Source organism: Dasypus novemcinctus, chromosome 5 (genome assembly GCF_030445035.2).
Source record: "Dasypus novemcinctus isolate mDasNov1 chromosome 5, mDasNov1.1.hap2, whole genome shotgun sequence".
NCBI classification, from domain to species: domain Eukaryota; kingdom Metazoa; phylum Chordata; class Mammalia; order Cingulata; family Dasypodidae; genus Dasypus; species Dasypus novemcinctus.
The window spans coordinates 118,027,991-118,041,646 of NC_080677.1; the positions used below are offsets into that span (position 1 = coordinate 118,027,991).

The 13,656-nt window shown below is 35.9% G+C and overlaps 1 protein-coding gene across 2 annotated transcripts in view; it reads left to right on the forward strand.

The window, feature by feature from the left end:
• Positions 1–13,656, forward strand: part of TRIM24 (tripartite motif containing 24) — a 140,008-nt gene that overhangs the window by 50,514 nt on the left and 75,838 nt on the right. For both annotated transcript variants that reach the window (XM_058297435.2, XM_058297436.2), the window contains exon 2: positions 10,215–10,333. In XM_058297435.2, the coding sequence (XP_058153418.1) occupies positions 10,215–10,333 (119 nt within the window). The remainder of the gene's footprint in view (positions 1–10,214; positions 10,334–13,656) is intronic.

Below are 13,656 nucleotides of genomic sequence, written 5' to 3' on the forward strand. Positions count from 1 at the left end.
AAATATACCAAATGTAAGATAAGGACTATAGTTGGTAGTAATATTTTGACAGTGCTCTAGCATAGTTTGTAACAAATGTTTCACACCAATGCAAAGATGTGGTGGAGGGATGATATATGAGACCCGTGTGATGTTATGTGTGTTTATTTTGTAAGTTTATAATCTTTACTATACACTTATTGTTTAGTGTGTTCATGTATGAATGATACACTTCAGTTAAAAAAATACCAAAAAAAAAATGACCTAGGAAATCTAAAAATAATCAAATTGATAGTATAACACACTGTTATTGGATTTTGTTCATTATCCCTTCTGACAGTGTCTTTCAACTAGTGAATTTTAAAATTTACATTTGATTTAATTAATGAAGCTTTTATATTTATACCAGTTTTGTCCATGTTTCATTTTCCCTTTATTGCCATCTTTTTGGATTGGTTGGATATTTTTGGTTATTTTATCTTTGCCCTGTATTAGTTTGGAAATTGCATGTTCCAAACTAATAACAGTTCTTCTATTGAGCCCAGAGATTTTAACATACATATTTAAATTATCAGTCTAAAGTCAGCATCTGTACCCTGCTGAATACTACAAGGGTCTTAGAAAAGGGCACACTGTGACCTGCAGACCAAATCTCTCCTGCCATCATGTTTTTAACAGACCAAAAGCTAAGAATGGTTTTTACATATTTAAATAGTTGGGAAAAATCATATGTATACTATTTTGTGAAACACGAAAATTGTATGAAATTTGAATTTCAGTGTCTGATTAAATGTTTATTGGATCACAGCCACAATGATTCATGTATATAGTATCTGTTGCTTTTGTGCTGCAACAGCAGAATTAAATAGACAGAGATACAGTGTTTTCATCACTTTGCAAATGCTGTTCAGTGCACTACAAATCTTAGTGCAACATTAATAACCCAACTGCATTTTGATTGCCACACATGCTATACTGTGACATGTTATTTATTTTTTAATTATCAGTGCATATTTGTCATGACAAAACAAAGAGAAAAGTGAGAAGTGGGCTTTGAATGTCACACATTTAAGGCACAGTGGAAAGTTTGCCTTTTTTCAGTAAAACTATAGCTGTGCTAAAAGAATACAGTATGTGTTGATTATTTCTTAATCTTTTTTTTTTTTAAGATTTATTTTATTTATCCCCACCCCTCATTGTCTGCAGGTACTGTCTGCCCCCTGTGTCCGTTTGCTGTTTGTTTTCTGTGTCTCCTCGTCCTTTCTTTAGGAGGCACATGGGAACCAGACCCAGAACCTTTCACGTGGAAGAGGCACTCAGTCACCTGAGCCATTGCAGCTCCCTGATTTGTTGTGTCTCTCATTGTCTTTCCTCTTTGTGTCTCTTGTGTCTCTTCTGTTGCATCAGCGTGCCGCGCCTGCCCTCCATGCCAACTCTTCTTTCTCCAGGAGGCACGCGGAACTGAATCCGGGACCAGCAGAAGCCCAGTTGCTTGAGCCAAAACACTTCCCCTTATTCAGTATTTAAACATGTTTTTGCTAAATTTAGGTTTCTGGTTTGGCAGTTACTATCTTTTATTACTTAGAAGACATCTATCTTCTGACTTCATTTGTCATTGATAAGTAGGCTATAAGTTCTTTCTCTTTAAGATTAACTCACCTTTTTTCCTTTGGTTTTAAGATTCTTCACTGTTTGGTTTTTGCAGTTTTACTGTGGTATATCTACTTAGTTTCTTTTAATTCTAATGTGGGATTCATTTGTTCTGGGATATCTGCAGTATTTATCACATAAGTTCTACCAAAAAACTTCTTACCCATTGTATTTTCTCTCAATCCATTTTTTTGAGACTGATTAAATACTTGTTTGACATTCTACATATATGTGTCTATTTCTAGACTCTATTCTGTTCCATTGCTCTGTGTTTATTTCCTTACATGAATACTACTCCATCTTGATCACTGTAACTTTATAGTGAGACTCAAAATCAAGTGGCATAAGTCTCCAAATTTGTTCTTTTTCACAGTAATTTTCATTTGCTTGGTCTTGTTCATTTCCATTGAAATTTTTGGGAATCAGTTTCTACCAAAAGTCCTCTGGAATTCTAATTGGGATTGTGTTAACTGTTTAGATCAGTTTGGGGAGAAGGAACATCTTAACAATATTGTCTTCCAACCAACACATTTGTCTCTATTTTAGTTTTCTGGACTGATAGGCAAATACCATAAAATGGGTCGGCTTTTAACAATGGGATTTTATTCAGTTAAAAGCTTATAGTACTGAGGCGCGGAAGTGTCCAAATCAAGGCATCATCATCAGATGTTTTCACCCCAAACTGCAGCTATGGGTGATCAGGCACAAGGTGGTATCAGCTCCTCTCTTCCCTCTCATCTTTCCTCCAGGCCTCATTGCTTTCAGCTGGCGGCTGCTCCACCTGTGGCTTTTCTCTCTCCATGGTTCATTGGTTTCAACTTCTACAGGCTGCTTGCCTGTCTATGTGGCTTTCTATTCCTTTATAAAGGACTCCAGTAAGAAGATTAAGATCCCCCTGGGTCATGCCTTACTGAAGTGATCTAATTAAAAGGAAGGTCCCTTAACTAAATCTAATCAAAAGGCCACATCTATAATAGGTTTACCTGCATAGGAATGGACTAGCTTTAAGAAAGGGATTTTCTGGTCTCCACAAAAAACTCAAACTCCCAGTCTCATTTATTTACGTCTTTATTTTATTTTAACTGATACTCCATTTCTTGAGCAACTGACTTTTTTTTTTTTAAGAGAAGTTGTGGGTTTACAGAGCAATCATACATAGAATAATAAAATACAGGATTCCCATATGCCTATTATTTTAAAACCTTGCATTGATTGTGGTACATTTGTTACAGTTGAAAAAAGCACTTAAAAAATTGTTCACACACCATGCAATCCACCCGAAAGAAGAAAGCACATTCTTTATAATTGTACCATTAACTATAGTTCATGGTTTAATTTATGGTTCACTGTTTGTGTATTATAGTTCCATCAATTTTTAAAAAAGAAAATTTATTCTGTTACCAGATACACAACCTAACATTTTCCTTTTTAACCACATTCAGATATACATTTCATCATTGTTCATTATGGTTACAGTGTTTTTGCTTCCATCACAACCATCCAACTTTGTACATTTTGTATACATTTTAAGCCATAATTCCCAATTCTCTATCCTTTCCCCACCCCCTGGTAACCTTTATATTTTAGATACCAATTCTATGAGTTTTACTTATTCTAATTATTTCATATCAGTGAAATCATGCAATATTTGTCCTTTCATGTCTGGCTTATTTCACGCAACACAATGTCTTCAAGGTTCAGTCGTGTTGTTGCATGTATCAGAATTTAATTTCATTTTACGTCTGAATAACACCCCATTATATGTATGTACCACATTTTCTTTATCCATTCATTGATTCATGGACAAGTTGGTTTGCTTCCATCTTTTTGTAATTGTGAATAATGTCACTGTGAACATCATTGTACAAATACCTGTTCAAGTCCCAGCTTTCAATTATTTTGGATATATATCTAGAAATGGGATTACCAGGTCATACGATAATTCTGTACTTTCTAAGGAACCACCAAGCTGTCTTCCACAGCAACTGTACCAGCAATTAATGTGTATTCCTATTTCTCTGAATCCTCTCCAACACTTAATTTTCTGTTCTTTTAATCATAAGAGTTCTAGTTGGTGTGAAATGGTATCTCATTTTGGTTTTTATTTGTAATCCCCTAATGGCTAATGAAGTTGAACATCTTCCATGTGCTTTTATGACTATTTGTTTATCTTCCTTGGAGAGATGTCAAGTCTTTTGCCCATTTTTAAGTTGGATTGTATGTCTTTTTGTTGTTAAGTTGAAGGGTATCTTTGTAGATTCAAAATATTAAACCATTGTCAGATGTGAGGCACAAAAGTTTGTAATTATTATGAGGTCCCATTTATCTATTTTTTTCTTTTGTTGCCTGTGCTTTGGGTATAAAGTCTAAGAAACCATTGCCTATCACACGATCTTGAAGATGCTTTTCTATGTTTTGGGGGTAAAAAGGTATTTTGAGTTAGCATTTATTTGATTTAAATTCACTTAGGTCAAATCCACTACCTAACACAAGTGGAATTCTTTCTCAATTCATGGACTAATATCCTGTTAGTCATAATGATGTGATCTATTAAACCATGGTTTTCTAAGCCATTTTTGTAAAGTGTAATAATACAGGGTATGGAATGCGGATGGAGTCTGTCATGGATTCAAACCCCAGCTCTAATATTTTGTGTCTTGGTCAAGTTAACCAGATTCTTTTGTCTCTGTCTCCTTATCTGTAATAATAGGATAAATCATTGCACACATAGACAGCACTAAAGAATTATTAGATGCTGTTGATGTCGTTTTAACTTTTTATTTTGAAAGAGATTCACAGGAAGTTGCATGAGTTCCCATGTACCCCTTTTTTTCGGGGTATCTAGTTTAGTGGCTCCAACTTAAACATGTCTATAGGGCAATATCAAGAGCAAGAAATTCATGTTGTTGTAATATGTGTGTATAGTTCTCTGTCGCTTAACCACGTGTAGATTCAGGTAACCACCATCACAATCAAGATAGAGATTTATATCTCAGTAAAACGTCTTTTTAAAAAATAGATTCTTTTTAAAAATAGAATTATTACCACAAAAGATATACCTCACGTGACCTCTTCATAGTCACACCTACCGTTTTCCACCCCTACCTGTGCTGTCCCTAACCGTTTTCCATCTCTATAATTTTGTCATTTTGAAAATGTATGAGTGGTGGAATGATTCATAAATGACCTTTTGAGATTGGCTTTTTCACTCAGAATGCTTCCCTTAAAAGATACACCCAACTTTTTGCATGTATCAGTAGTTCACTCCTTTTTATTGGTGACTACTACTCCATGGTATGGATGTGCCACAGTTTATCCATTAACTCATTGAAGGACTTGTGGGTTGTTTCCAGTTTGGGGCTATTATGAACGTTCAGATTCAGGTTTTTGTGCAGACATTAAGTCTTCATTTTTCTGGGATGCCCAGAAGTTCAAGTGCTGAGTCATATGATAAATTTGTTTAGTTTTTTAGGAAACTACCAAACACTTTTCCAGAATGTACTATTTGACACTCCTCTTGGGAATGTATGAGAGATCCAGTTTCTCCCCATTTTTTATCAGTATTTGTATAGTCACTTTTTCATTTTAGGTCTACATTTTAGACAACTGATACCTTATCATCTTAATTTGTAATTACTTAGTGGCTAGTAAAGTATATTTGCAATGTGTGCATATCTCCTTCCTCATCGGTTAAATGTCCTTTATATCTTCTGCCTATTTTCTAATTGGGTTGGTTTACTGTTAAGTTTTGAAATTTCTTTATATATTACAGCTCTTAGTCCTGTGTTTGATACATGGTTTACTCTATCCAGCACCATTTGTTGAAGACTTTCCTTCTTCCCTTTGTTTTTCCACCTTTTTAAAAAAAATTCAGTAGGCTTTTTACTTGTGTGGGTCTTTTTCTAGGTTCTTATTCTGTTCCATTCATCTGTATGTCTTCTACCAATACCACCCTGTCTTGATCATTCTAGCTCTATATAAAGTAAGTCTTCAAAATGGGTAGATTAATTGTCACTTTATTCTTTTTCAAAGTTTTTTTTCCAGCTTTTCTAGTTCTTTTGCCTTTCCGTATAAATCTTCAAATAATCCTGTCTATGTCTACAAGAAGATCTTGCAAATCTTTGCTTTCAAGGACAGGGTATTTATCCACCCCAAGGGGAGGGGGCCCTACCACTGTGCTTTCCTGCCCAGATAAGCAGCTGGACTTGCTTATTCCTAGTTTCAGGTGTAGTCAGGCTGCTCCATTACACTTAAAATTTCCCTGGGTTACATAATGGAAACATATTGAAACATCTCCAGTGAATAGAAAAGGAAGGGGAATAGAAGGGTAGACAAGAGCTGGAAGATGGCTGCTAGTTGTGCCCAGGACTTCCCTGCATATTCTTTGTCTCTCCATTTAGATCATCTTTGATTTCTTTCATCATTTTGTAGCTTTTAGGATATAAGAACTATGTGTGTTTTAAAAGCCATTCAGTTTCCTTTCATATTGGGTGAATTCTGTAAATTTGTCCTTTTCTAAGAATTGGTCCATTTCATCTTAAGTTGTCAAATTTATGGATATAGTATTCTCTTATTCTTTTGATGTCTGCGTAGACTAGTAATATCCCTTGTTTCATTCCTTATTTTGGTAAATTGTGTCTTTATGGGGGGGGGTCAGTGTTGCTAGAGGTTGCTCGATTTTATTGATTTTTTTTCTTTTTTTAAAGCAAATCAATTTTATTGATACATATTAAGCATATTAATAAAGCATACAGTTCATCCAAAGTGTACAATCAAAGGTATTTGGTATAATTACATTGTGCATTCATCACTTTAGAAATTATTAGAGCATTTTCATTATTTCTGTAATAATAAAATTCTTTGTCTCAATCTATATGCTTTGAAAGAATCATTTTTTTCCCTTTTTCAGTTTTCAATTTCATTGATTTCTATTCTTAATAAATTGTTTATATGTATATTTATTATTTTCTGTCTACTACAAGGTAGGAGTTTAGGTTTCTCATTTTGGCTCTGCTCATATTTGGAAGGGGTGGGCCTTCTCCTTACCTGATGGGTGGAGTGGAAGTTCCGGTTCTCCACTGGTCTTCTACTGATACGGCCCTGGCTCAGGACATGGTCATTTATTGCCTCCCTGTGTTCTCCACTGATGCTCTGGGGGAGTGGGAGTATATTAGGGTTCTCTAGGGAAACAGAACCAAGAAGAGATATCTGTCTTTAGTATGCGATTTTATAAGTCTCTGATGTGACCATGGGGCGGCACAAGTCCAGGTTCCGCAGGCAGTCTGCAACCAGGGGCTCCAGTGAAAGTCCAGTGAAGGTTCTTGATGAGTTTTAGGAGACATTGGCCATCCAAAGATGAGCTGGGAAATTCTCAATGCTGGAATCACTTCCCCTTTTAAGGCATTCAAATGACTGGATAAAGCATCACTCATTGCTGATGGTAATCTCCCTGATTGATGTAATTGTAATCAGCTATCTATGATTTACCACTGCAGTAAAGTCAGTGGTGACTAAAGTCCATAAATGCCCTTGTATTACAGTTAGCGCAGTGCTTGCTTGACCAAACAACTGGGCACAATTACCTGGCTGAGTTGACACAGTAGCCTAACCATCACAGGGAGTATGGGCAGTATGGGGGGAGGGTTGTGAGGAGGGATACCTCATTATTGCAAGGTACAAGCAGAAATTCAATCTCCTCAAATGGCTTCCACTGGTGACCTCCAGTGACACTCCAGGGAGCTCTCAAAATCTCCCAGTGTCTATGAAAGTCCCTGTTCCCCACTTGGCTTTCTCTAACACACTACAGCTTGGGGCCCGGTTTGGGTTGAGGGTAGGAATGGTTGAGGTTCTTGGCTTGTTTGGCCAGGGTAGAAGTCTAGGTTTTCCACTGGGCCTTTTCTGGCACACAGGTGGGGATGCAGTTTTTTCTGTGATGTTTGGCTGGAGTGGAGCAGTTAATTTCCATCTTGCTAGCCAGTCCTTTTCTGATCCTTTGGCTAGATAGATCAGGCTTTGTTGAGGCATCTTTTTTTTTTTTTGCTTCTGTTGGTGTTTTCTGGGTTGCCAATTTCATAATACACAGTTTGGGATACATGAGGCTTTAAAAGAAGACTTGGTGAACTCACTGTTGTTACTTGAGTTCAGAGGTCGCTAGCCAGTCTATGTTATGTCTAGAGCTTTTAGCTGTACTTAACCCAAGAAATAAGGAAAAATACATTTACTCCATCTTTTCTGAACCAAAGCACCTTTATATATGTTTATGAAGTTAAGTTTCCTCTGCTGTGAAAGGAACTGTCATATCTTAACAGATTTTTAAAGTATTATTAACTTTTTGTCAGTACTCTGTGTTGTATTTATTTCCTTCTAATTAAATCTAAAATATTTTTGTTTCTTGCATAAAAAATTCATTCCTTCTCTCTAAGGTCACATAGATATTCTCCTCTATTTCCTAGTGAAAGTTTTAAAGTTCTTAGTCCATTTAAAATTATTTTCGGATGGTGTGAAGTATAGTGATCTAATTCACCCCTCCCCCAACACATACACATACTCCTGGTTCTAACACCATAAAAAGTCCATCTTTTTCCTCACAGAGTTCTGGTGCCACATCAATCATACATAAAGTGTGTGTATATGTAAGCTTGTTTCTGGTATCTGCATTCTGTTCCATTTTTGTTTATCTTTACACAGTGCTACATTATCTTAATTACTGTAACTTTATAGGATATCTGGTATACTTTCCCCTCTGGCCTGTATTTTTGGATTGTAATTAGCATTGCATTGAATCTATAAATAAAGAAAGAATTGGCATCTTTAACATCATGAGCATGTGTTTTTTCAATTAATTAGATATTTTAATGTTTTCAAATATAGTTTAACATTTAGCCTGAATCATTTCAATTGTCTTGTCTACAGGATCACTGCTTCTTTTTTCTGCCAGCTACAATCTCCTGTTTAAACCATCTAGGGAATTGTATTTTATTTTTTTAAAGATTTATTTATTTACCACCACCACCACCCCCTCCTCTGCCTCATTGTCTGCTCTCGGTGTCCTTTCGCTGTGTATTCTTCTGTGTCTGCTTGTCTTCTCTTTAGGTGGCATTGGGAATGGATCTTGGGACCTTCTGGAGTGGGAGAGAGGTGCTCAATCTCTTTACCGCCTCAGCTCCCTGGTCTGCTGCATCTCTTAGGTCTGTCCTCTTAGTCTCTTTTTGTTGCTTCATTTTGCACCAGCACCCCTGCATGGGCCAGCACTCTTGCAAGGGCCAGCTCACCTCACCGGCTAACTCACCATGGGGGCAAGCTTGCCTTCACCAGGAGGCCCCAGGAATCGAACCCTTGACTTCCTATATGGCCAACAGGAGCCCAGGCACTTGAGCCACATCCACTTCCCCCATGTAGGGAATTTTTCATTTCAGTTATTGTGGTCTTCAACTCTAGTAATTCTGTTTGATTCCTTTTAAAAAATTTGTCTCTTCATTGAGATTCTCATATTGTTCATTCATTGTTTTCATATTCTTTTGTTCTTCTTCTGTTTTCCTTTATCTCCTTGAGCATATCAGGATTTTTTTTTTTTTTAAGTATTTGGTATGTCCAGAATCTGGTCCTTTTCATTGATGGTTTCTGGAACCCAAGACAAGTCTGCTGATTCAGTCTTTCAAGCTTCCACACAATAACATATGGGGTTACTCTGCTCTCTCTAGAACAGGACCAGGGACTTCTAATAGGAGCACAGGCTGGCTTCACACCACACCAGGGAAGGGAGAGAGGAACTAGCAAGGGCACCATGAACTTTGCCTACCCTTTTTCATGCTGCATTTTCTTGATTCGGCACTTGCCCTTTTACTGCAATGCTGTAACAATTTTCTTAAGTTTTGAGGAAGATGGCTCTGCTCGCTTTTCTAGTTTTTCAAAGATTCTATAGGGAAACAGCACCCTGGAACATCTTACACTACCATCTTGTTCAACTGGAACTGGGTTCCTTCTTCTGCATTTCTTTTTACAGAAAATATATCTGGGAACCTTTTTGAAGTATCCTGGATAGAAATTACAGTGTCAAGTTTATATTATATTTTTAATTTATTCATAACTATTATTGTTTTACGAAGCTTTATTAAAGGTGATCTTTTTTTTTTTTAAAGAAACAGTATTCGCAGTTGTTACAGGGGAACAGAAAACAGTGTTTCTTAATCACCCATGGAAATTTTAAACCAAACAAATAGCCTGCTCCATTTCTAGAAATCCTAATTCCATCAGTCTAGAGAGAAACCAGAGCTCTTTTAAAAATTTCCCATGTGGTTCTGTATATCCCTGTTTGAAAATTACTGCTAGAAAAAGTGCTGAATATTGAAACAGTAGCCCATGAGGATGTTTATTTGGAGGGGTATCTTGTCTAAAATTATGAGAGTTTAAGCATAATTTGATACACTAGTTATGATATATGTATAATTCATATATGTACATCAACTGAATAAATTTTGAAAGATTGGATATTATAAAAGAACCTATTCACAACTTGGATGAGATATATTGATTTAGTGCTTAGTATATATGTATTACGTCTTAGAATGAAATTTTGTCTTTCCCAGTTGGAGTCATTCGCTGTCCAGTTTGCAGCCAAGAATGTGCAGAAAGACACATCATAGATAATTTCTTTGTGAAGGACACTACTGAGGTTCCCAGCAGTACAGTAGAAAAGTCTAATCAGGTAAGTATATTAAATCTTGTACCCTTTATCTCCTTTTTATGAATCAGGGGACTAAAATAAAAGGAGTCCAACATTAGAGCATTATATCTATGAATTACATTATTTTAAAAGATATACAGTGAATAATACAGCTTAAGTAATAAAACCGTACCTCTGACTGCATCCCCATACTCCCTGTCCCTTTCAGAGATAACCATTATTCTATATTTAACATCTTTTTATTTCATTTCACTTCACTTCATTTCATTTTCATTTTCATTTCATTTTTTTGTACTTTTACCATGTATCACCAACTAAATTTTTATTTCAAACTCCTCATCCATGTCTTTGATCAGTTAGGTTTCTACATTTTTAAGAAAGTCTTCTTTTCTACAATGTATTACTCTGAAAATGTCATTTTGTAGCATTATCAAAGATGTTGCATTTAGAGACCCAAAGGTGTTTTTCTTTTCTTTCCAACTTCCAAAACCGTCATCTAGAAATTTTTACTGGCCCCTAGAATCTAGGTAATGAGTCCCTAGGGATGAACTGAATTAGGTCTTTAGTATTGCAAATGGGGGGTGAGCCATAGTGTGATTAATTTTCATCTGTGCCAAGTATAGTGTGTTAATATACCTTTGAATAATGATTGTTATGGATTGAATTGTTTCACATAAAGAGATATGTTCAAGTCCTTCCCCTCCTCCAGAAGGTGATCCTATATGGAAATAGAATCTTTGAAGATATTATTTAAGATGGCTTAAGTATGACTGGTCCTTATAAGGAGAGTTTGGGACACACAGTCAGTCAGAAGACAGCAGAGAGTTAAGCCACAGAACACCATGGATTGCTGGCAAGCCACTTCCAGAACCCTTCAGACTTCAGTGGAAGTATGGCTTCCCTACCCCCAATTGCCTCCATAACTGAGAGACAATAAATTTCTGTTGAATTAAACCACCCAATTTGTGGTACTTTATTATGGCAGACCTAGGAAACTAAGACAGTGATTCATTGATATTTCTTCCAAGCAATTCCTTTAATTTGGAACAGAAGATCTTGGAAGGAACTGAATCTGATTAGGGAAAAATAATTATTAGGTATGTTTATCAAGACTCTTTTGGTAATCACACTGGTAAGTTTCTTTTTCATTTCAGTTTCAGCTTTTTGTTTCTTGAGGCAACTACAGGACCTTAGGGTATACTTAAAATGAATAAATCAACTACTAACTGAAACAGCTTTTCTTGTTGTTTGAAGAGTATCCACAGTTCTTCCTAATGTAAACTTTCATCAAAGGTCACAAAAGCTAAAACAGGGCTTGGTGCAGGGAATAAAATATTTAATTGTTGCAAAACCGCTTAGGACAGAAATGTAATTATTTGTGTGGACCACAGTGTTGAGTATTAACCTCAGTCTGAAGATGCAAAGCTCCCTTTTGAAGAGGAATGATTTTGTGTTTCTATTTTCCAGAGTGTCATGTCAAATTACAATCTCCTAAACTAGAAATAAAATCTAGTAGACATCGGAAATGTAGATAAGTGGGGATGGAGACTGCAGAGGTGATAAGTAGGATGAATTGCAACTAGAAAGCACTAGGCAAAAGGTAGTTAGCGCTGAACTAGCATGGTGGCAATAAAGGAAAGGGAAAGTTACAACTCACACAGGACTTGATATACCTGATTGGATATGGATGGTGAGAGAGCATTTATTTTGAGCCACTACTGCCAAGATGGTGGAAACTTTTTTAGAGGTAAGGGGCTGGAGAAATAGAGTAGAAGTAGTGAATGCGTTTTGATGTGATTGCATTTGCATTGCCTATCATGTGGTAAGGTTGAGATGTTAACCCATGGTCAGACTGGAACTTGAAAGAGAGTTCATAGTTGGAGATAATTTTTTAACTTTTTGTTGTGGATAATTTTAAGCATTATCCCAAAAATAGATATTTTAGCCTACCAGTCTCCCAGGTACCCATCACATAACATAGTTCAACAGTCATCAGCTTTTGTTTTATCTATCCCCTGACACCAACCCCCACTCCCATTCCCCACCCACCCTGGATTATGTCAGAGTTAGTCCCAGACATATTTCTTCCAAAATACTCTGTACGTATTTCTATTTAAAAATACCATTTCTTCTACAAAAAAACCACCATATCAATTTCAAATTCTTAGATAAAAATTAATGGTAATTGCTTAATATCATGATACATTCAATGATCAAGTGTGTTGTAGTTTCTCTTAACAGTGATTTGTTTCAATCAGAATCCAGATAAGGTCCATACAATGCATTTGATTGATATGTCTCAAATATTATTTAGTAAATTAAAAAGTTACCTCTTTTTCTCTTCCATCTTATTTTTTTTCATTCCATATTTGTTGAATAAACTGGGTTAAGTTACCCTTATTCTGAGTTTTGCTGATTCTTTCTCTACAAAGTTTTTAAACATGCTTCTCTTTTTCCCATATTTTGTCAACTGGTAATAAAAATATAGAGGTTTGTTTAGATTCAGGTTTCAGTGGGGGAGGATATGTTCATCCATAAATCAGTATGTATTTCCATCAGGAAGCATACAATGTTTGTTTTTTTTCTGATGTTAATGATCATTAATGATCATTGTCAAAATCCCTATTTTGGTAGTGTTTTGGAAAATGGTGACATTCTCATTCTATCATTCCCCTTCACTTCTTAACTGGAATATAGAGACCGCATCCTTCAGCAATTCGTTGCGTACCCCGAGATATAGTTGATATGGGAAAGGTAGGTTAAGTGCTTGATTCTTTTCCATTAGTTACCAACTTTTAGAGTAGTAAGTTATTTTTTTTAGCATCCTTCAAAGGTGACCAATGAGAGGTGTGTGTGTGTAGGCAATGGGAGACTCACATTGATTCTTCAGTTCTGATACAACTGCAGTAGTCATTGCTGTCTTCCTTGGTTTCTGTTTTGATATTATTTATTTTCTGCTTTAGAATGAAAACCAGCTATTTCTCCAAGAAGCCCTGGTTCCTTTTAGTAGGAAATGGTATTTGGATAACACAATATGGAAGTATATTTGATATTTCTAAGTCAAATTTAGAATTATAGGATTTTACATTTTTGGAAATCTTGGTTCTTAATGACATGGACATAATTATTCACCTGATCCCACTATATTTCCTCTATCCTTACATATGCACACATGTGTATATAGTACTATATACACACACACAGCATGTGTTATATATTATAGGATATATTGTATCTGTCACAATTCAAGCAGGGGCCACTTGAATTCTTAAAGATTATTAACTAGATATGAAGTTGTTTATTGAAGGGATACAAAGAAGTATTAAAGTATCACAGAGGTAGCA